Raw genomic sequence first — 25,333 nt, 5'->3', positions numbered from 1 at the left:
GTAGTTTGAGCCCTGATTTCAGATTCAAAGTAATTTAACTGTTTTCGGTGGTACATGTGGAGGTTTATCAGAGGAGGAGACTTGGCTGTTCTCCACTCACACTGAGCACAGTTCCTGCAGCTCATTAAAAACTGAAATGATCTTCAAGGGACAAAAAGGTCATAAAATATTTGAGTTTTTCTCAAAAACGTGCTGTGGGCATTAAATTTTCAGAGGGTATGTTTAAGATGCTTTGTGATTATCATCTCACACATTCCAATAAAGCAGATGTTCCGGCTTTCCAACAGCGGTTTGCAGATGTCTTCTCCCCCCTGCACGTCTGCACAACTCTCATGGAGCACCACTTTCAAACACAGCCTGTCCATGAAAGTGTGTTCACGGCCTAACAGGTTGCTTGAGCACAAGAGACCAATTGTGCAAAAGGAATTGGCTGAAATGGTGAAAATGCTGTTATCATAGGATGAAATGAGGATTTGTTCCCATTAACAAGGCATTAACAGGGAGAGGGGGGCACAAAAAACACTTTTTTCTTATTCTCATTTAAAATATCTAGCTTTTATTAAATAATTATCTGAATCTTGCAAACAAAGTTTTTATCTGATGTAAAATGTATAGAAATCATACATATACCAACAAGACAGTGTACATCACTGTCACAACAGCATTTGTTTTCATTCAAAGGCTTTATGGCTTTAATACCTTGTGGGCTGGTCTGTAGTGAAAATGCCCAATTTTTTTGTCCCATTCCAGCCCTGCAGGTTAATACTGGCAGTGTCACCATGCCAGCTGACTGTATTTCATCATCAGCCAGTGTTGTTCTTTATACATCAATATTACCAAAGTTTACCATAAGGCAGCATAGAAAGTATTTAATTGCTTTCAGGTTTTATTCAAATGTTAGTCTTTTCAGTTGTTTCCCCACTTTTTTCCTGTTTCAAAATCAAACACCTGTTTGTAATAAGATTATCTTATTTTTTTAATAGGCAGATAAAGTTTTGCATTGGCATTGGCTAATATACCAATTGTATGTTAAAAATGTTTGTATTTTAATATTCAAAAATGTTTTTGCCCAAAACATATGTGCACTGTATGTCAGTAAAAATACTATGCAAATATTGCTGTCCTTGAATGCTGAGTAAACACTGACAAAGCACTGATTGTATCTCTTGTACTTTATCAATGCAGTATCTAAAAACTTTGCACCGTAGTGGTTAAAATCTCATTCTAATAAGAGTTAAAAGCGCATTCGTTTATTAGGTTTATAGGGTTATTGAATTATGGTTAACGGTTGGTAGAATTCTTTTTTTAACATTATCTGCCAATTACATCTGCCACCCTTCTCCAAATCTGTGCCTCTACCTGCCCCCCCCCCCAACAAAAATTTTCTAGACACGCCACTGCTTGGTGGGTATGCAAGTGAAGAGAGAGACTACATCAAAGGACACCATGGTTTCATCTGGATCCAAGGTAAGTTTCTGGACCTTGTTGGTGAAGTCGGTGGAGTTCTTGATGTGGTATGGGGTGTTTCCCACGAGAGGTGCAAGGATGGTAGCAAGGTGTTTTGCAATGTTAGAAGTGGCAGAGTTTATGCTACTGACTATGGGTCTGAGTGGGACAGCTTCCTTGTGGATTTTAGGAAGTCCGTAAATGCAGGGTATCGCATTGTCATGTAATTATTATCCTTAGTATCCTTATTTTCTCATTATATTGTTTTATGCACTTTAATCATGAGGGTTTGTAAAGCAAGGCCACTTTTGACTCATAAACTAAGTGCTCAGCCAGACTGCAAACAGGAAGTGTAGAGCTGTACAGCATATTAATAAATACAGGAAGCCAGACAGAATAGAGAAACTTTGCCATATAAGCAATGTTTGTATCGAAACTGTGACGTATAAAGTACCAAAATAATACCTATATGAGACACAGTTTATGATTCTAATGTTAGAGATCCTGCAACTGGTGTTTGGGCTGTGCAGGGGTCTCTGTCTTCCGGAAGATGATTAAATAAAAAGAAATATAAATGTTTTAACACACTATGAGTCGGTTTTCTCTGTTCTATCATGGGGACAAAAGAATCGGGGTTAATAGCATCCCCTGGATAAAGGCGGTGATATGTAAGGCGGTCAATCATTTTGTCCTTTTCAAGGTAGAGGCAAGCTATAACTTTCTTTTTGTAGCTGCTTGTGGGGTCTCGGTTTAAGGCTCCATAGGTATTGTTGTCACTGAGGAGAGTAGTGATCTTTGTGTGGTAATTGTAGTGTTTAGGACCACGGTGCATCCTCCCTTATCAGCTGGTAAAATAGTGATGTTGTGGTCTTTGCTCGGGGAAGCGACGGCCTTCTTTTCTTGTATTGTGAGGTTGGACGGAGGGACTTTGGCACTTGAGAGAGTGGCTGAGACTTTCATCCTGATTTGCTCTGCTTCTGTCTGTGATAATTTATTAATCCATATGGTGGTTTCTGTGGCTCTGATGACATCCACTATGGGCAACTGTTGCGGAGAAATGGCAAAATTGAGTCCTTTGGCTCAAGGGCGTAGATTTGGTTTTGGCATTGGTGGGGACGGATGATTCAACCACCAAACCCTGCCCTGTTTCTTTTATTTTCTTCTATTTTTTCCTTGGCTTCTTGATAAAAGGAGAAATATACTTGCCTACATATGTTATTCTACATGCTTTTAAACCATTTAAAATTACAATTCATAGTTTTATATGTGAATTATATAATGTTAAATTACTATTTAACAAATGACTAAGTATTTTAGACTTTAGTTTACTTCAGCCATATTCCATACAAATCAGGTATTGTACAAAAATAAAAATAGCTTCAAATACAGTCATGACAATAAAAGAATATGACTTTAAGGATTTAACAACATTACTTCAGTTATAGTACACCAACATCTCTGACACATTAGCACTAAGGGAAAACTGAATGATCTGGTGGTTTTTGTCAATAAAACTACTCATCTAAGATTACCACAAATTAAAAGATCTCTCAGCAAAATTATGCAACATTTTAGACACACTATCAAATCAGTGAGCTGGCATTTTTTTTATTCTAAACATGAACTACTGTTACAGCAACAGACATGGACACAACAACTGTATGTTCACTATGTGAAGGAGCCAAACACATGCCTTCTCTACTCGTTAACTGAGATAAACTGCTGGCATATTTGTTTTACATCTATATTGTCCAGTCTCTCCTGGTGTACATGGTACAGCCTCTGTAAACTAATATCCTGGCCGCTCGAGGCTGCCGTTTTCTCTGAAAGTTTCAATCAAAATTAGAAATGCTACTCTGAGACTGAGATAACTAATAGTGCTGCCTGTTGTGCAGTTAGTTTCCAAAACACGTTATTCATGGTTACATACACTTTTAGACTGATGTGGGCCAAAGCCTAGAATAGCCTGTAACGTTATCATGACACATCTTATGAGTGAACTTGACTTTAAGTGACTTACAGGTTTCTTTGAAAAATACTTTCTTATATCCAGGTTCTTCCTTTTTGCTGCCGTCCTCCTCTCCTCCTTGCAGGTCCTCGCAGCGCAGGCTTGCCGCTGCTAAAACTAAACAGAGCTCCCTGAAAGGCACAGCCAATCACATTGGCCATATTTGTCACATGAGGTAGGACTCCAGTAGAGAACGTAATTTAACTGTTTCTGCACCGCTGGGTGAATGAGACGCTGACAGATCATTTTTTTTCTTTCTATCGGGTTTGATTTCTTTACTCGAAGAGATCAAATTATTGGTGGGGATAAATTCAATAATCGCTGGATATTGGTGGGGACACGTCCCTTCCGTCCATGCCAAATCTACGCCCTTGCTTTGGCTAATACTCTCTTTTCAGGTTCAGTGAGACTCCGGTCTGAAAAGTTCTTTACCCATTTCTCCTGACTGTCTTCAGGTGTGTTTTCTTCTCTGAGTTGTGTAGGTTCAGAACGAGGAGTGTGTGTTTTTGAAAGCAAGGTGTGAAATTTTCTGCGTTGTCTTTCTTTTCCTTTAGAGTGTTGGGCCCGCTGAGCCTTGTCCACAAACTTGTAAACCTCTTCTAAGATTGGAGAGGGTAGAAGGATTTCCTGCAGAGTCAGAATTTTGGGCCGACTGAGAACAGCACTTATGCATGTGAGCGAGGGGAGAGAAGTTGCTGCCTGCGAGTTTGCTGCAGACAGAGGAGAGCTTAAGTTTGACCAGGTACCAAAGCAAATCATTCGTATTGACGAATTCGTATGACGGTGTATCACAAAAGATTGATATCAAACTGATCACTTGGTTGCGTTACTTGCTCTTCGAGTGAATCAACAAATGGATAAATCAAAAGACGAACGACAGTGCTGATTTTTTTAGAGTCTTAGCTTACATTTCATATTTTCAGTTCTTACCCTCCACGGCTAAACAAACTCTCTAAATCGGTTTCAATGGTGTACTGATGTACACAACAATGGACATAAGGAGCTTCTTTCAAAGAAAAAACTCAGGTAGATGTTATTTTATATATTATGCTTTGGATGTTGTTCAGTATATCTATGCAAAACAAGAGGAATTTCAATACACAGCAGTATATTCACAGTTGAAACCAGATGTTTACGTACACTTTAGGGAGAAAACATTAAAAAAAAAATTCACTGTTAAACATGAATTTAGAGTAAACCTGTTTTGTTTTAGATAAATGTTGAAATATCTTTTGAATTAGTTAAATGTCAAAATAAAAAGAGGGAGCTGTCTATTTTAATCACTTTCATCAAATTTAGGAGTACATATACACTAAGTTTATTGTTAATTAATAAGAAAACTCCAGACGATTCCATTCTGAGCTGAAGAAGCTTCTGATAGGTTAGTAGAGTCCACGTGAGTAAATTGGTGGCACACCTGTGGATGCATATAAGGCAAAACACAGAGCCTGTTTCTTTGACATGGGAAAATCAAGAGATGTCAACCAAAACACCAGGAAAAGAATTGTGGAGCTCCATAAGTGTGGCTCAATTTTGAATACAAAATACAAAAGTTAACAAATGTTTTTTATCAATCTAAAAAAATAAACATTTAGTCTGATTTGATGTTACAATGTTTGTGTTTTTATCTGAAGAGTGTGTAAATATCTGGTTTCAACTGTATATTTGATGGTGTTGGTGTTAGGCTTGATTGTCAGCACAAAGAGGGAGAGAGAGGAGCAGAGAGGGAGATGGAGAATGAGGAAAGAACAGAAATGGAACAAGAGCAGGTGAGACAGACATGTTAGTCAAATGGTTGTTTGCCAAAACTCATCAGAACATGTACCCAGTACCTAGTGTAACTTTTTAGATACCATTTGTTACTTTTCAAATTCTATATTTATTAAGTTATGCAGGCTTATGAAGGCTAAATAATTATATAAACTTTTCTGAATCTAAATAGTGTACTTTGGTAGAATTAAAAAATAAGTGTAGTGCAGGTCTATGATGATTTTTAGTGCTACTATCATCTAGTTTTGATTCTGGTTGGGTTTTGGTTAAGTCCTAAGTAGTCCTGATTTTGAACTGTTGTAGTCCTGTTTTAATTCCGGATCAGTTCTGGGTCTGGTTGAATTGGAGTTTAGTCACTGTGTCTTGATACAGCCCGACTTTGTTCTGCCTTGCTGCTTGATTAAAAACTAGTTTAAGGTGATATTTATTTTTTCCTATATGAAGTCATTCTTTTTTGAACAAAACTCAAAACACAGCCTAATAATCTTTCAGTCATTTCTACCCTCACTTAATTTCCTTTTGATGCTCAGCTCTCACACAGTGGCTCAGTTGGGCTCCAATCCCACCATATTGTGGCCAATCACATGCGAGGATATAGGATAATATCATTATGTGAAAAACAGAGAGGGTGAGAGACGCGACAGTCAAGTGGAGCATCCGTCTGTCCTCTCAGTAAGTGAGTGAGACAGTAAACAGCGGTGAGGAGGGCTGTGCGAAAGCAAAAACACATAAATATACCTGACACCCGTAAACATAGCAGCATCTGGCTGCAGTTTAAAGACTTTTTTTGTCTCGGTCTCGGTCTTGGTCTCGGTCTCATCTCGACTTGGTCTCGGTCTTGGTCTCGTCTCAACTTGGTCTTGGTCTTGTCTTGGTCTCGATACCCTCTGGTCTTGGTCTTGTCTTGGTCTCGGATTAGGCGGTCTTGACTACAAGTCTAGTTCTAGGCTGATTACACAAGCAACGTTTTACAAGCTTCTGCTTACCATGGGCGATTCCTGTGAGACAAACAGTTTGCAGCAGAGTTACTTTCATACTGGTTCAGTTTGTCCGTGTGTGCAGAGACTGGGTGGGGTCACTCAGAGTCTAATAAAGTCTTTCTCTTGTATATTCTGAATAATAAATTCAGTTATCAGGACTTGATTTTATTCCATGGAGCTGGTTAAAGAACAGCAGCGTATAGAAACACTTTTAATCATCTCTTTTTGGTGTTGCGCATTTGGGGGGTCGGCGAGATCTGTTACCATCATCTGTCATTTTCAGCTTTACTGGAAACTTTATTTAAATCCCATTGAGTCAAGTTTGAAACTCGGATTCTGTTATTCACTGAAAATAACAAAAACATTTTATGACAAAATAAGAGTCAGATCAGCAGAACTACAGAACCTGTATCTCTGCTGTAACAGTGTCACTCTGCTCCACTTTGATGTTTGTTGTTTTTTTCGTGTTTCTTGTAACATTTAATTGTTAGAAACTAAACTGTCTCTGAGATAAAGATGAATAAACAACTGCTGCTTTACATGTTACTAACAAAACCATTTTCATATTGTTTCAGTGTGTGTGAAGGAGACACAAAGCTGGCTGGAGTCTGTGTGGACTTACATCTGTAATTCAGCTGTGACAGAGACAAAGAGGTGCCTCCTGGCACTTAACAGCGTACGCTATGTTACTCTGTTTGTGCCGGGGGACCCGATCCTTGGGATGGACCAATTTTTGGTGCAGCATGTTTTGGGGTTAAAACCCACAGAGACATCTGCTTTTAGGAACTCTGTCAGTGCGCCCCAGGGCAGCTGTGGCTACCAGTGTGTGGATGACTGAACGTGTAAAGCCTTAGGGAGTACTAAAGCGCTATACAAATACAGGCCATTTACCATTTTTAGGATTATTTTTCTACTTTTTATTTACATTTTAATGTGACTGACATGTCAACTGGTGTCAACATTTTTTTTCATAGGCAATTCTGTACCTATGCGGTACTTATGACAATTCCCAAAAGCTGCTGTAAATTCTCTCCAGCACAGAAAATATTATATCATCCACAAATAAAGTAAACTGTAAAATCTCAGATTTTTTACATATATAATTGATGTACAGGATAAAGGCGTTGGACAGAAATTTTATTTTGTTGTGGTTTGGTTATTGAATTGATATGAAAATAAAGATTAAACCACAACCTCAGCCTGATAACAGCTGGCACATCATTGAGTGTCTGACCTTCAGTGCAGAATGTTTGTGTTTGGAAACAAACCAGCAGCCACTGACATGGTGAAAAAGTGTTTTTATTTGTTCAACTTGTTGTAAAAAATCAAGATAATTCTCCAGTAGTAGTTGAATATTTTCTCAGTTTGTTCTTTTATATTTAGTAAGTAAAATGTATTTATAATGGTAAATGGCCTGTATTTGTATTTAGTTCTGTGTCTAGTCTGTGACCTAGAGGGATCTCTTGTTTCCTGTTTTATTGTGAAGGTCTGCGTCTCATTCAGCACCCCCAAAATGAATCAAAGCACCCGCAAAGATTTCTTACTTTTTTGACAATATTTGCTGTTTGTGTGACACACTACTAAAAATATAAAAAGCATACAGTACTTGGTTGAGACGTAACACTTTAGCAACAAAAGTATAGATAACCTCCCCCCCCCCCCCCCCCCCCCCCCCCCCTCCCAAAATGGTTTGTTCCAGCTCGCCTCTCCCCTACTCTGGCTCTAGCATCCTGGCTGTCAGAGCGATGGTGGCTGAGACGCAGCTGAGCGGAGGTGTAAGTGCCTGGCTTAAAACAGGACATGTTGGTTGCATTTAACCTTCAGTTACTCTTTATATAGTTAGGTAGGAGTCAGACCATGTTTCTTTTTAGCTGAAAAACATTACACCCAGGTAACCTGCAGTGTTGAAAACATGTTTTCCGACGATGTTTGCTACCCTACAATCCGTCCTGCTCTGTAGTAAAATCAGCGACATATGACCGTCCTGTTGCTCCCATTGAAATGTATACAGCCTATTTAAAATCTAAAACTTAAAATTGTCCGCAGCCTACTGTTGTTACCACTGTCCTGTTAGAAATGGATACTAACTAGCTAACTGACTGGATGCCCATTAACCTTATAACTCCTGTTTTGTGTGTGTGTGTGTGTGTGTTTGTGTACAGAGAGGCAGCCAGGTTAATAATGGATATAAGGAAGTTTTTTCAAAAAAGGAGCCACATTCAGGTAAAAGTGTAAAATCAAATGATCCGTGAATCAAGAATAATGTTAGATCAGTGTTTCAATATTTATATATTTTATTAGATGTTCATGTGGTTTGGTTATTTGCCTTTTGGTTGAAAGTACACTGAGAGATGAGTTTTTGTTAGTGATCTTAATAGTATTTTTTATATTAATTTAATTTTTCATCTAATTGAATACAATCTATTTGTGTATGACAGTCCGAAGAAGGAGAGAGGAAAGAGGGGAACGTGAGGAGAAAGTACAAGGTCAGGAAGAACCAGGTAAGAAAACAGACAGGGAACAGTGACAGGCAAAACAGAAACTGTTAAACTGACAAAGAGAAAAAAAACAGATTTTACTCATACTCATATAACATTATAATTGATTGGGGAGATTAAAATAATGATATATTTTTATGTGGTTCAGCCACAACTCTACTAAAACCTCAGCCAGTAATAGGTAGGCCAACTTTTGGACCATCCAGTTGTCTGTATGACTGCCGCAGTACGTACATCACATTTGCAGACTATCAGAAAGTGCCAAACAGCCCTGGTGGAGTGAGGAGCTGTAAGGAGAAGCAGATGCTCTGTTTATATTCTAAAAATGTTTTAAGCTTGTTTCAAAGATTCTGTACTGCAGCTTTAAATGTTTTCCAAAAGCACACATACGCTTATCAGTGTTTCTCAAACTTTCTACAGTGTGTACCACCTGATAAAAATGTCACGCTCTCCCAAGGACCACTATGAAAGCATGAAACTCATAAATCTTACAACACAAAATTAGTATCTGCAGTAAAGATTTTTTGATGCATTGTATACATTCTACCACAGGCAAAGTTGCCCTTAGTGTCAAAATATAACAGATGTTGTGTCCTATAACTGAAGTAATGTTGTTAAGTCCTTAAAGTCATATTCTTTTATTGTCATGACTGTATTTGAAGCTATTTTTATGTTTGTATGATACCTGATTTATATGAAATATGGCTGAAGTAAACTGAAGTCTAAAATACTTAGTCCGTCATTTGTTATATAATTCAAATGTAAAAATATGAATTGTAATTTTAAATGGTTTAAAAGCATGTAGAATAGCATATGTAGGCAAGTATATTTCTCCTTTTTTATCAAGAAGCAAAGACAAAAAGGGGGGAAAAAGAAAAAAAAAGAAATAGGGCAGGGTTCGGTGGTTGAATCATCCGTCCCCACCAATGCCAAAACCAAATCTACGGCTGTGTCCCAATTCAGGGTCTGCACGCTTGAAGTACGCATTTTAAGTGCAATTACGTCACCGCCACGCGACGACGGCTGTCCCAATTCGAAGTGTACTTCAAATGCATATTCCAAATGCGCCGTCGATTTCCCCAAATATCAAGCGTGGTCCGGTGCACGCTTCGTGGTCCCATATATCACACAATTCATAGCGCGGCGGTGGGTGTGGATAATTTTGCCGCAAAATACGGCAGAAGGGAGCGGCCGAAGAGGGTTTTTTTTTTCCCCAAACTTTATTGAAATTATAAAGCGAACAGTCAGTCATTCCAGTTCAGTTTGTACAGTAGACATACAAGGCAAATAAGAGTAACAATATACAGTACAATGAAATAAGAAGGATAAATAAATAAAGGATAACAAAAGAAAAAAGAAAAAAAAAGGGGGGGAATGTGACAGACTTCATAACAACTTTGTACTTGAAAGTTGTGACAGCTCATTCGTTAAACATTTCTGAATGAATTTCAATCAATGATAAACCTTTTTTATTGGAAGTTAATTTAAGAGAGTTTAAGTAATATTCAATTTCAATCAAAAACAAATTAAATGATGGGGTTGAGTTTTGAAATTTACATTTATGTATTTGGAATTTCCCTAATAAGATGGAGCGGCCGAAGAGTGAACTGTCAAAAGTACTGAATATGACGTCACTTATTTATGTGCGAATGTTTAATAATTAAAGTCAGTGATATATATATATATATATCTCATAATAATCTGACAATACTATAATATTGGCCATATTATATTTACATTACCACAGTGAGATGACTTTAGTCTCATGAACAACATTAACTAATTGTTATTTACTAACTAATCTTAAATGACTGTTCAGCACAGAAAGGAAGCCCAACAATCATGTTTTACAGTCCCGTGGTCTCAGCCTCAGATACTCAACTAATCAAAGTGATATCATGACAAAAATGAATGACCAACAAAACATTTTTCTCCTTCATTTCTGTCAAACAATGCTGTATGTAACGTGTCTCGCGGTTAGTATCATGGTTGCTAGGCAACCCTAACAGCGCGACAAAGCGTATACCGTCCCATTTCACAAGCCTCTCACTTCCGCACTTCTCGTACTTATAGTACGCACCGTACGTAGTACGCGTAGTGCGCGTACTTCAAGCGTGCAGACCCTGAATTGGGACACAGCCTACGCCCTTGCCATCTTCTGTAGTTTCAACAGGCAGACATCCGGTGTCACGTTGTTACAGAGAGACGAGTGTAAGGCTGTTCCAATTCTCAGCACCGCTCCTCTCTTTTCCTGAGTCCTTAGCAAATCTCCTTCCCACGATGACGTTTTCCTCGAGCCACGGAAAAGAGTTCAGGAAAAGGAGATAGGCCCTAATTTTGAAATACCCCACGTGGTTACGTTGTGCAGCTGAGTCACGTGATCGCACAGCAACAAATCACAGCAGAGCCCGGTAAAGGGGGAGGAGCAAAGTGTGTGTGTAAGAGGAGTCGAGCAGCGAGAGCTGTTTTTTCATGAAACAGGAGTAAAGTAGTAAACGTACAGGAACATATACCACTACCAACGTTTGGATCGATATCTGCATCGATCTGCACACCCTTGTCTCCTGGATCCTAGCTGAGATCAGCGTGAACCACGTGGGTCTCTGCTCCCTGATCTGTTTCCTGTTTGGAAAGAGTTCCAGCTTCATCACGGAGTCTCTCTCGGTTTGTGGGCTCATCTAAAGGTAAGCATCGAGCTAACTTTAATGTGGGTTCAGTTTATGTTGAGTTTATCTCTGTTGAGAATAATAGATTGCTTGGTATACATTGGAGTTAGACAGACTGTAGAGTTTGTGATTGCTTGCAACATTATAATATGGCGGTTGCTAGGGGGTAAGAATACATAAAGAAAAATAGTCTTGGAGTATGAACAAAAGGATGGGGTGCAGGGCAGGAGAACAACCAACCCCCAGGACATGAAGCCACAGGTACAAGCCTGGGGGAGGGCAATCAGCCTTTAGAATAGGACTTCATAGGATGATCTACAGATGCATCTGTATTTTATTTTCTTCCAGCGCTAATAAAGATGTCTGATTTTGGAAATAAAATTATCCGCCTGGTCGCTCCCATCAAAAAGAATCCGTGAAGAACTTCAACAGCTCCTGAATGAGCTCTTCTGTTGCTCTTCTCGGTCTGTTAAGAGTTTATTGTGAATAGAGCAGGGCGATATGACCAAAAATATTTATCACGATATACATTTGAAAATTTGCGATAACGATATAATTGACACTAGACAAAATACTTTACAACTCCACAACTTTATTAGTGCAAAAAACCCCATCAATGTATTTTCACTTAAACAAGCAGCTGTTTTTTTTATGTGCATTTAAGTTATATAAAAATGTAACAGTGCAAATTCCTTGCTGACAGTTTAACCAAAAGACATTTCCATTGGAAATTGGCTTACATATCTTCAGCATAACCATGTATAATATCCACAAAACTTAAAAAGAGGTTATACACACACAATACAGTAATATTATGTTGAAGCACAGTACGTATCACTCCGCGAGGCTCCTGCCTACGATAGCCGTAATGTTCCCACAATCCATCAAGCAGTGCGGCTTCGTAGCTTAGCAGAGTCGTACTAAACATTTGACAGATTTTCGAACACCGTGTACCACATAAAATCGTTTCGAGGTCAGTAAACACAACCAGAATTCATACATAAGGCACACGAGATTATAAAGGGCACTGTCGATTTTCAGAAAAGTCAAAGGATTGATTTTAAGTGTGCCGTATTTTCCAAACAACACGGTAATAACGACGGCCGCTAGCATGCTCTACCAAAAATAGTGCTTTGTTGTGTATCTGACGGACGAAAGCTAAACAAGTTCCACACCACTGAAGTTGCAGCATTTTTACAAACCAATTCTGGTTCATCTGTTTCATTTAATGATCTACTTTCGCTCTTCTCATTCTGCGTCGCAGCCATGTGCGTATGTAAACAAAGACACTGCGCATGCGCGTTTTACCCATATTCTATTGCGATATGTCATTTTCCTATCGTTGCCCAAAATTACACCGGTATTACCGTGAACGGTATGATATAGCCCAGCCCTAATTGTAAACACATTAAAAGAAGAGTGAGAGGAAACCAACACCAACTAATCATTAGCTCAGCATGAGAAGCTGAGCGTTTTCTTGCTTGTTCACTTATTTCCATCGTGCTTTGACTGCAGCTGTAACCTGACAAATTCCAGCAGGATTTGTAAAAAGTGTTTTGATAGATACACAAAGCTGGACAGCTTATGATACTAACTGCTGGAAAGGTTTCATGCAGCATTGTTTGACAGAAATGAAGGAGAAATTTTTTTTCTTCATCTATTTGTTTTAATTTTTATCTTTGTTTGATTTTTTGAGTATCTGAGGCTGAGACCGTGAGACTGTAAAAACATGATTGTTGGGCTTCATTTTTCTACTGAACAGTCATTTTAAGATGAGCTAGTAAATAACAATTAGCTAATGTTGTTCATGAGACTAAAGTCATCTCACTTTGGTAATGTAAATATAATATGGCAAATATAAAAGTTATTTTTATATTAATCATTATTAGTTATTACAGCAGTGAACTTAAACTCTGTGTCAAATAAGTTGCATTGATCTTTATTTACTATAACTTTATATCTTCACTGACAGACAAGTATCTTTGACAGTATATATATATATATATTTACAGATAAATATATGTATTTATCTTATATATATATATATATATATATATATATAATAAATACTCTTATTTCATTTTGTTGGCATTACTAAATTCGACTCAATGCTTACATACATGTGTAAGAAGAAAATGTTCAAGCTGTGATAACTGTTTCTGGTAGAATGAAGAGTAGATATATTAAATATTCCTTTATTGGGTGAGAAAATCATACCAAGTCATAACTGCTTTAAGTCATACAGAATAGATATCAGAGCCTTAAACAGGCTGACTTCTGCTAAATGGGTCAAACTGGGCAGAAAGTATACAAACACATAACATCCTTATAGAATATGATGTAACACTATAGATCAACTTACCTCAGAATATATAAAGCATATAAACAATTACAGCAATATGATGCAACAAATAATAATAATAATAATAATACAACAGCTTCTTGCCATTTTTTGTGTTTCTTTTTATGGCTGTGTAACTGATTTCAATTGAAAGCCTGCGTGCGCTAGTACCGCTTGCCACGAGTTCCCAGAATCTTTTGCGGTTTTACCCCTGAATGACGTCACATGTTCAATCTCTATACAACTACAGCGTGGGCCATTTATATGGATACACTGCAATAACATGGGAATGGTTGGTGATATTAAAGAAGCTGTTGTATTATTAACTGCAATAGTTGGTCGCATGACAGCCACGGGAAGCTGACGGGTAAAGAGATCGGTTATTATCGGATTACGTCGTTGAAGAGAAATTGTTCAAGCCATGTTTCCAAAGTAACAAAGAGCCGGAGCAACACTCTGGAGCAACACTCCAGCTCACATGTTAGTCTGCTCCAAGCATTCCCATAAAGGTCAGTGTTTTGTAGTAGTTAATACGTCATTTTTCATAACATAATTGGTGATATAGGTTACAAGCAAGTCTGGCTCTGTACAGAAATTGTCGCGCCATGCTCCTTTGTTTATTGTGCATAAATAGTAAATTGTCCTGACAGAATATTGCGTTTCGCTTCTGTTATTACCATGGTACATTGACAAAAACATATACTTTTATTCACAGGATAAAACAGGTTTTTTTTGTATCACTAATTGCCCAGTATGATTACAGCATACGATATTATTGTCACTGCTACATTTCTGTAATGCGTACCAGAAATTATTACTAATTAATTACCATTGAGCTCAAAGGTCCTATTAATAAACTGTTAACGAATGTGTATTTATGAAGACGATTTGTGAGACTGGTAAACTTACCTTTGTTCGTACGATGGTCTTTCGTTCTACACGGTGCATTTCAAGGTCCTGTACCCATCCGTCGGTAAACTGTACCTGGGCTTGTTGCAGTGACCTGAAGTTACTAAACTTCATGAGTGTATGCACTCACTCCAAGAACTGTATAATTATAAATATGAGCGTGGTGAAAGTTGGGCAGCACGTTAACGTCTTTTGTCCACTCTGTGTGCTTGTAAGGGTCTAACCTTTTCACTCGTTTGATTTTTTCCTCGTATCTTTTCTTTAACTTTTCATCAAGTCTGTCTTTGTACGGACCGGCATTGTTCTCCTTCGTTTTGTACATACCTTTTTTGGGGGGCAAAGAAAAAGCAAGAAGGTATTGGAACCGGAGAATGAACGTTTTGCGGTGCTGCAAATGCTTGCATTTGATGCATTGCTTTGATTGTTTTGCCACTAGTACCCGGCATGCAATGCGCGAAAGTCACGTCGTCTGTCAAACTCTATAACGTTGCTTCTACTGTGCTTGGCTGCTTGTGAACAGTGAGCTTATGCAATGGCGCCCTCTTATGTCGCTCCACTTCACCGTCACTCTCTGCAGCTGCCGTCTTCTTAATGAGCTTCTCAACAGCACTGGCTAGGGCGAGTTTTCACTGTAGCTCAGAAATGCCAACACAGGCACGGGTTCTTCAAGACGGGCGCTTTGCTGCATTTATTGAATGTCGTGAAAGCTACAAACATAGAACACAAAGGCTTTAAGTGCTTCGGTCTGTTAAAAGTAACACTTGTACTTTAACCCTTTAAAGCCGGTTGGAGCGGGCACGCTCCGTTTTGCGTAACTATTTTTAAATCCCGGTAGCACTGCAACCACATAAGCTAGCGCAATAATTCTTTTTGCATATGAAACCGGAGGAGTTGTACTTACATCTTATGCCATCAGCTTGTCCTAAGTCACAGTTTCCTTCCACATATAGCTTTTGCAAAAACTGCATAAAAAGCACTTGCAGCAACAAAAACATAATATTCCAGAAACACGCTTTGCTGATCCGATCAGCTGTTCGTAACACCTCCTACGTCCATCAGCGCAAACTATTGCATGCCCGCCATTACCTGCCCGAAACCGGAAGTGACGTCATTTTGCAGTAGTTGTAGTTTTTTACCATCAGGGCCTTATGAGCCTGTACTGGGGTTTTTAAAAGTTATGTTTGACTTTATGACTTTCTGTGTCGTTTCTGGGATGCTTAGGCCTCATATTGCACTGCTGGAAATAGTTTATTTTGATGCATATGCTATTTTCTTTTTGCAAATTTGCATTATATTTATTTTAGTTTTTCCTGCAGTATATAAAAATTGGTGTATTTCAAAAATAAAACTATGAAGACACTCAAAATAAATTTCCTGTGGTGGGAAACTATTTTATGCAACTTTTTTGTATTTACAGTTTTGAGGGATAAGCCTCTTTAATTTCTCTAACTAGAAATATATGTTAAAAAAACAATTTTTATTTTTTTTGTAATTTATTGCACTTTTTTTGCAATTTATGTAATTACTATGCACTTAATGCATACATATTATTAAAATTTGGGCTATAATGGTTGTATTGATGTATATCAACTTGAAATGCTCCCAAAAATGGCACTACAGCAGGTAAAAATATAATATAAGCTCTGGCGGACTTGGTTCTATGGTAGGTCTTAAAGGGTTAACAAAAAAAAATCACCTATGGCCACCTGTCACTTCAGAGGTCCTAGAACAGTGGTTCTTAACCTGGGTTCGATCGAACCCTAGGGGGTCGGTGAGTCGGTCTCAAGGGTTCGGCAGAACCTCCGCTGTGACATACACGGCCCAGTAAAAAAATATATGTATGTCTTGAATTCGAAAAAAATTGTATTGCGTATATGAAACTGGTGTGGTTCGGTACCTCCAAAAAGGTTAAGAACCACTGTCCTAGAAGAATTACTTTACAGTCTTGTGTATTCTAAATTAAAACATAAAATAATTAGAACACCATACATTACAAATTTTCACAATGTTGCAATAAAATTGCAAGAAAATACCAGTTAGTAGAGACAAACCAGGCTTCTGTAGGATAGCTCACTGAACTAAGCGTGATTATTAAACGTGGGCCTCACAGCCTATATGATCACGCCCAAACCTTGCGATAATAGCAGTGCAACAAAAACATGTTCTTTGTGTCACGATAAACATGTCTCCTACATAAGATAGAATGCACCTATATAATATTGTCCAAAGAAATGTACAAGCAAGAACATTTTAACTGCTCAAACCAACCTTCTTTATACATAAGCCATTTCCGTGACTCTTAGGCAGTGATATGTAGGGCAGTCAGTGGCTTTTTCCCTTTTAGATTGTTGTAGGCAACTGATTACTTTCTATCTGAGGTTTCACCTTGAAGCTTCATAGGTATTGTTGTCACTGAGGAGCGTAGTAATGTTTATTTGCTCTGTTTCTTTTTGTCAGGGATGTGTGTATATACTTTTTGTGTCCCAGCTGAGTAAAAGGAGCAGAAGAGTCTGGTGGAGCAGCGGAAGGACAATTTCAGCCATTTGGACTCAGCTCAGCCACTACAGAGGAAACAATGACTTCAACACAAAAGGTGAGAAAAATATCACAGTTACACTGTAACCAACCAACAGTGTGCACAGTTGGTTGGTTTTTAAAAACCCGTTAACAGTAGCATTATCTTTTCCATCCTGGGCTCCTCCATATATATAGAATCTACATTCAAAATCAAAAACCACAGCAGTTACAAGAAAATACAAACATGATATTTTATCAGCACACATTGAAACAACAATATCATCAGTTAAACTCACAATTTTTTATGAGTAAAAGATTTTCTCCGCTGATCAATATTTCTTCAATAATGTCATTTTAATTACAACTCCCATTGTAGCACATCATTGTAATGTGATGCTATCACCAGAAGGTGGTGGAAACACACCAACAATGTGTTTGTTGTCACATTAAATTCCACTAATGGAGGGAGTTTCAGTTTGTTCCATTACTGCATTTCACTCACTGCCTCTGTTTGTATCTCTGTCACTGCAGGACCAACATGAGGCGAAAAGTCAGCGCTCTCAGGAGGCCGACAAACCTCACAGAAGAAAGGGAGAGAAAACATACAGCTGTGATGAGTGTGGGAAGGATTTTACCCGGGCTGGAGAATTAAAAAGACACCAACTCTTCCATAGTGGAGTTAAAGCATACAGCTGTGACTTGTGTGGCAAGTCTTTTACCCTGGCTCAAAGCTTAAAGACACACCGACTCATCCACAGTGGAGTGAAACCGTACAGCTGTGACTTGTGTGGAAAGTCTTTTACCCTGGCTCAAAACTTAAAAACACACCGACTCATCCACAGTGGAGTGAAACCGTACAGCTGTGACTTGTGTGGAAAGTCTTTTACTCTGGCTGGAGGTCTAAAAAAACACAAAGTCATCCACAGTGAAGTTAAACCTTACAGCTGTGACTTGTGTGGAAAGTCTTTTACTCAGGCTGGAGGTTTAAAAATACACCAACTCATCCACAGTGGAGTTAAACCTTACAGCTGTGAGTTGTGTGGAAAGTCTTTTACCCGGGCTGGATGCTTAAAAACACACAGACTCATCCACAGTGGAGTTAGACCGTACATTTGTGACTTGTGTGGAAAGTCTTTTACTCTGGCTCAAAACTTAAAAACACACCAACTCATCCACAGTGGAGTTAAAGCACACTACTGTCACTTGTGTGGAAAGTCTTTTAATCAAGCCCAAAACTTAAAAACACACCAACTCATCCACAGTGGAGTTAAACCTCACAGGTGTGACTTGTGTGGAAAGTCTTTTGCCCTGGCTGATAGCTTAAAAACACACCAACTCATCCACAGTGGAGTTAAAGCATTCAGCTGCAACTTGTGTGGAAAGTCTTTTACCCATCGTCAAGGCCTAAAATCACACCATATCATCCACAGTGGAGTTAAAGCACACAGCTGTGAGTTGTGTGGTAAGGCTTTTGCTCAAAATAGCGACTTACAGAGGCATCTAGTTACCCACTCTGGAATTAAGGCCTACAGCTGCGACTTTTGTGGAAAAAGGTTCAGTGAAAAAAAGTACCGAAATATTCACCTACGGATTCACACTGGAAATGATGTTTACTGCTGTGATCAGTGTGGGAAACCATTTACAACAGATGCACAGTTACAACAACACATGTTTAGCCACACTGAGGAGAGACCTTACAAATGTGACCTGTGTCAGAAGACTTTTAAAGCTCCACATCACCTGAAAAAACACCAACAGATCCACACCAGAAATTAACTCTACAAGTGCAGTTACTGTGAGGTATGTATTTATTTTTATCTTGTAATTGTAACCCGAGTGTTTGGAACAAGTCTGATCAGTAAACTTATGGAATTATACTGAATGAACTGTTTGGAAAAATGAAGAGGCATTTTCACCCAGTAAGCTGAGTGTTATAATGTAAACAGTGAAATGTAATTGGATATTGGCAGAGTTGACTTATACTGTCTTTGCATAGAAGCAGAGTGATAAAGATGGATCCAGTTCTCAGCCCTGTCGTCACTGTGGTGGTGGGAAAGAGTTTCTCTGTGGCCTTTGTGGAAAAACCTCCAATCATCAACGGGACTTTAAGCCACGTCAATGTAGACACACTGGAGACAAAATGAACTACTGCAAAGAATGTGGGAGAGGCTTCCACACACCAAGTACATTAAAAATACATGAACTCTTCCACAGCGGGGTCAAAAAGTACATCTGTGACCAGTGCAGGTCATCCTTCACCACTGCACGTGAGCTTAAAGAAAAAGCAATAAGCGAATCCACAAAGAAGAGACACCATACAACTGCAGACACTGTGACAAAAGCTTCTCACAATCAGGTCATCATAACAAACATGAATGTACACACATGGAAGTGAACTTCAGCTGTGACCCCAAGCTGTACATAAACTGTTTCACTGTTACCAATGTGCATTCACTTCATTATCTGCTCTGTGCAAACATCAGCCTGATCATGCAGGACTGAAATCACTGAATCACAATGAATCTGAAGAGAGAGAAAGATCCTCTTCTGGTTTCAGGGTCAGACTTAAAAACCTTGATCAGGCTCCACAGAGTTCAGATGGAATCTCCTGTAAAGAGTGTCAGCTGATGTCACACTTGGATCTGATGAGGTAGCTCTGATTTCTGGACCTGCAGTGAATAATCCTGAATGTTACATTTAGGAAGCTGCATGTATAGATAAGAATAAGAATAAGAAGAACTTTATTTATCCCGAGGGAAATTCTTTTGTCATGTACATGCTCAAAGCAGCAGGAGAGACAGAGGAACAGATGAATAAGATATAAGATATACAATATATACAATAAGAATAGTAGTGTACAGTAATATACCGTAGGATAGTGCAAGACATAGTATCGGATAACTAACGAAGTAATATATATAACTATATCCTGGTGAATAAATAACTTAACTATCAGTGCAGGCGATTCTAGAAAGTGACAAAGTATTGTGCAATAGAATAAAGGGAGTAGCAGCGTATGATGGGGGGATGAAACAAATATTCAATAAGGTACTGTTGGGTAATATTACACGGTCTGAAAGGGAACAGAATAACATTGGTAATCGTCTCAGGAAAATTATCTACAGAGTGGGGAAGAGTTATACAGTCTTATTGCCACCGGCACAAAGGATTTACTGTGGCGGTCTCTGCATTTCAGGGCAATGAGTCTTTTGCTGTGTTTGCTCTGATGGTCCATCATGGGGGCGTGCATGGGGTGGGAGGGGTTGTCCATGATAGAAACAAGCTTTTTTAGCATTCTCCTTTCAGACACCTCCTCCAGGTTCTCAAGTCTGACACCCAGGACAGAACTAGCCTTTCTAATCAGCTTGTTCAGCCTTTTGGCATCAGCTGTCTTCACCCCACTTCCCCAGCACACAGCTGCAAAGAACACGACGCTCTCCAACACCGAGTGATAGAACATGGTCAGCATATTCCTACCAACATTGAAGGATCTAAGTCGCCTCAGTAGGAAAAGCCGACTCTGCCCTTTTTTGAAGATAGCATTGGTGTTCTTGGTCCAGTCCAGTTTACAGTCCAAGTGTACCCCCAGTACCAGTAGTCCTCAACTATCTCCACATCAGCCCCTCTGATGGTGACAGGGTTAGGAGGAGGAGCCTGCTTCCTAAAGTCCATAATCAGTTCCTTTGTCTTTGTGATGTTAAGTTGTAGGTGGTTTAGCTCACACCACTCGACGAAGCTGTCGACCACACTCCTGTACTCCTCCTCCTGTCCATCCCACAGCCCACAATGGCAGAGTCATCCGAGAATTTCTGCAGATGACATGACTGAGACTTGTACCTGAAGTCAGATGTGTAGAGAGTGAAGAGGAAGGGTGATAGGACCGTCCCCTGCGGCGCCCCCGTGCTGCTCAAGATGTTATCTGAGCGGGAGCTCTTCAGTCGGACATGCTGTGGTCGACTTGTTAAATAGTCCGTAATCCAACCAACCACTGGGGCATCCACCTGCATTTCTGTGAGCTTATTCCCCAGCAGTGATGGTCTGATTGTGTTAAAAGCACTGGAGAAGTCAAAGAACATGACCCTCACAGTGCTCCCAACAATGTCCAGGTGAGAATAAGCCTGGTCCAGGAGGTAGATGATGGCATCCTCCACGCCATACGAGGTTGATAAGCAAACTGCAGGGGGTCCAGCCAAGGCTCCACCAGCAGACGCAGATGTTTCAGGATGAGTCTCTCCAGCGTCTTCATGACATGTGAGGTCAGAGCCACTGGCCTGTAGTCACCGAGGGTCGACGGGTTGATCTTTTTAGGGACAGGAACCAGGCAGGATGTCTTCCAGAGTGATGGGACTCTGTGCATTTCCAGACTCATGTTGAAGATCCGTTGTAGAACTCCAGACAGCTGGGAAGCACAGCACCTGAGGGCCCTGGGACTGACACCATCAGGGCCAGCAGCTTTGCTGGAGTAGAGTCTGCCCAATTCTCTTTTGATGTCATCTGCTGAGAGGAACAGGGTGAGACAGTCTGAGGGGGCAGGAGAGGGGGGAGGCGAAAGGAGAAGATGGGAATAGCTGGGTGTGGAGACAGGAGACGCAGGGCAGTCAATAGGTTTTATTGAAGTGCAGATTAAGGTTGTTAGCACTTTTGACGTCCCCATCCATCCCAACACCTCTCTTTTGTCTCAGGTCCGTGATAGTCCGCATTCCATTCCACACCTCCCTGGTGTTGTTTTCCTGCAGTTTGTTTTTCAGCCTCCGTCTGTAGGACTCTTTACCCTCTGCAATCTTGGCTTTCAGCTCCATCTGCACCAGTTTCAGCTGATCTCTGTCACCATTTCTGAAAGCTCTTTTTTTCTTGTTTAAGGTTGCTTTGATGTTTTTGGTAACCCAGGGTTTATTGTTGGGGAAGCACAGAATGGTTTTTTTGGGGACCACAGTGTCCACACAGAAGTTGATATAATCTGTTACACAGCCTGTCAGATTGTCAATATTGTCCTGATTGGAATCACAAAGAACATCCCAGTCAGTTGACTCAAAGCATCCCTGCAGAGTCTCTTCCAACTCCCTTGTCCATGTTGTAACATGGACAAGGGAGTTGAAAGAGACTTGTGACATTACCAATAAGTTTGATGTGTCACCTGGCCCTCTTCCTATTGAAAAACGAAAAGTTGTGTTCAAGATGGCCAACTTCTAAATGGCCACCATGGTCACCACCCATCTTGAGGAGTTTGCCCCCTCACATATACTAATGTGCCACAAACAGGACTTTAATATCACCAACCATTCCCATGTTATTACGGTGTATCCATATAAATGGCCCACCCTGTATATCAAGTTTATGTTTTGTCCTTTGAGGGGTTTTAATTCTCTAAAATGTTATCCCTGTTACATTTTAATCTTTGTTCCCATAGGACACAGTAGTGTTTAGTAGTTGTACTTGTTACTGTATTATTAAAGTTATAGGAATGTCTTCTTCTTTCTTTTTTTTATACAAAACTAATATTGTATCAAAATTACAGATATGGATATGTATATCAATTTCTTTTTATTTGAACTTTCTTAGTCTTTCCAAATTTTCATTCAAATTCTATTAAACCTCTATTTTTGGCTCCTCCTTTAACTTTTGAGTATTTACTGTGTCCTTGAAGTCCACATCTTGTTTTGCAGCTGTTTTCTTGTTGATTTGAAGTTTGTATTATGAAATCCTGATAATGTTAAAGTGTTAGTTATATTTGATGAACTCTGTGTAAAGTTTATCTTATTAAACAGTTTGTTGTGAAAAATGAAGAAATGGTCTCACAACAAGTAGTGTGACCCATGATTTCAGATTCAAAGTAATTTAACTGTTTTCAGTCGTACATGTGGAGGTTTATCACAGGAGACTGGGCTGTTCTCCACTCACACTGAACAGGGTTCCTGCAGCTCATTAAAAACTCTGAAATGATCTTCAAGGACAAAAATTTTGATTTTTCTCAAAAACGTGCTGTGGGCATGAAGTTTTCAGACAGTGTGTTTAAGAGTTATTGTGGTTAACATCTCACACATTCCAATAAATCAGATGTTCCTGCATTGCAACAGTGGTTTGCAGATGTATTCTCCCTCCTCCCTGTCTGTAGGGACGCCAACGCACAAACTCCCTGAGCAATCCCTTGGACCACTGTGAGCAACAGCAGACGTGTTCACACCAGTTTCGAATCCATCCAAGTTACATGGTTTATTAAAATAATCATATTACAGCATTTACAATTATGTTAGACTACTTTTAATTATCTGCTTTAGCCCACTTACAATGAAAATGAAAAAAGAATCTTATTCATGACTTGTGTAATATGTTAATGCTATTGGAAGTAAAAATAACTTTAACTCCAATTTTGAAAGGACAGCTTTTTTTTTAAAAAATAAAGCTCTGACCTGTATAATAACTCTGTGGTCTGGGAGAGAGTCCTGTAACTCTCTGTCTGCAAAATACAGTATGTAAAGACCAATGCTGGGCAATTAATTATATAGTTATATAAAGTTACTGAGTTTTGCAAAGAACAATGTTTTTGCTGCTGTTTACCTAAAAATGCAGCCAATACATTTTTTTAAACAAACTATTTAGAGAACAATCAGGTGTTCTGCATCAAATCTGATGCCACACAAATTATTTGTGCCACTCCAAAAGAAATCATTTCTGTCCACTATGAGATAAAGGAGGACATCAAAAGCCTGATACCTGCAGTACTGACAACAGGGGATGTATTACTCCTGTAACATTCAGCAGTTGCCTCGTTGTTCTGACACACACAACAAAACTATTGACTACACTACACACTAACTACACAAGATTTGCGCTAAATGTCACAAATCTCTCACATCTCAAAACACAGCCCTCACTCCTAAAACTTCCTCCCGTTTCTTTTTTTTTTTAAATTTATGTTTTATTAGTTTTCTTATTTATACAACATGTACAACAAATTCAAACTATTCACCGTGGGGGGGAAAGCAAAGCAAAGCAAATCAACATCAAAAGAGACAAACAGACTAAAACAAAACCAAACAAAACACAAAAACAAACAAATAAACCAAGAAATACAATGACATTATACAAAATCAGGCCTCCCATTTTGTACATATTTCAACCATTTCAACCAATATTCTTCAAATGAGTCCGCCTGCCACTTTAGCCTAAAGGTTATTCTTTCCATAACAAAAATAGTATATATCACATCAATCCATTCATCTATAGTAGGAGTATCCTCTTTATGCCAAAGGCGAGTTATGGCCTTTTTGGAAGCTACCGACAGCACACTGAACAAATATTTATCCGGTTTGCATAGATCAAGAGTCTAGGTTGCCTAGGTACAATAATGCAAAATGAAATTGTATTTTCTTTTGGAAGATTGTTTCCGTGACCTTGTGTATTTCCTTCCAAAATGGAACCACACGGGGACATTCCCAAAAAATGTGGAAATGATTTGCTGTTGCATGTCCACAACTCCTCCAGCATGTTGTATTCTGAGGATAATTGGATTTTTGAGCTGGGGTAATAAAATAACTAATTACATTCTTCCAAATGAATTCCCTCCACGAGGGGGAGCTTGTTACTGACCACTGCTGCCTACAGATCCCATCCCATTCCTCTCCTGTTAGGGATAGATTGCTCTCTGTTTCCCATCTTGCTTTAACATATCTTGTATCATGACCTCGTAGATTGATCAGTGAACAATATAATTTGGAAATAATTCTTTGATAGGGTCCATCTCTATATGCATTCTCGAATATATATATAATCTCTTCATTCCCAGTCGATAACTGAGGATTTTTTTAGCTTTTTATTCAGGAAGTCCCTCCGTTGCAAGTATCTAAAAAAATCTTGATTTTGCAACCCAAACTTTTTCTTAAGGTCCTGGAAACTCATCACTTTTCCATTTTTCAACAAGTTACTGTATGTGGTGAGACCTTTATTTGCCCATGTTTTGAATGTCGAGTCGATCTTGCTAGGCAAAAATTCTGGGTCATATGCAAACCATTTAATTAATCCAGCCCTCTGGATTAATTGATACTTTTTAAGTACTCTTTCCCATATCTTTATTGAACTTACTATCTAAGGGTTGCCCGGGTCTCCCAGGAGTTGTAACTCTGAAGGATCTCCTATCAGTGCCTCAACAGGGAAATTACCTCCCAAGGACAATTCCACTTCCTTCCATCTTGAACAGTATC

General features: G+C 39.1%; 1 protein-coding gene across 2 annotated transcripts; it reads left to right on the top strand.

Annotated features, from left to right (window-relative positions):
* The first annotated feature begins 10,858 nt into the window (after positions 1-10,858).
* On the top strand, positions 10,859-19,272 carry LOC146389810 (uncharacterized). Of its 2 annotated transcripts, none has more exons than XM_084913079.1 (4): positions 10,859-11,386; positions 17,076-17,211; positions 17,667-18,935; positions 19,135-19,272. In XM_084913079.1, the coding sequence occupies exons 2-3, from the start codon at positions 17,194-17,196 to the stop codon at positions 18,909-18,911; spliced, it is 1,263 nt and encodes a 420-aa protein (XP_084769205.1). In that variant the 5' UTR covers positions 10,859-11,386; positions 17,076-17,193; the 3' UTR covers positions 18,912-18,935; positions 19,135-19,272. The 2 variants fall into 2 exon arrangements, with proteins under 2 accessions (XP_084769205.1, XP_084769196.1); XM_084913070.1 differs by having other exon boundaries at positions 19,132-19,272.
* The last annotated feature ends 6,061 nt before the right edge of the window (positions 19,273-25,333 follow it).

The sequence above is a fragment of the Perissodus microlepis genome, chromosome 3 (genome assembly GCF_051167445.1).
Source record: "Perissodus microlepis isolate ML-2025 ecotype Zambia chromosome 3, ASM5116744v1, whole genome shotgun sequence".
NCBI lineage: Eukaryota > Metazoa > Chordata > Actinopteri > Cichliformes > Cichlidae > Perissodus > Perissodus microlepis.
The sequence above is the reverse complement of the archived record's forward strand: the minus strand, read 5'-3'. Positions and strand labels throughout refer to the sequence as shown.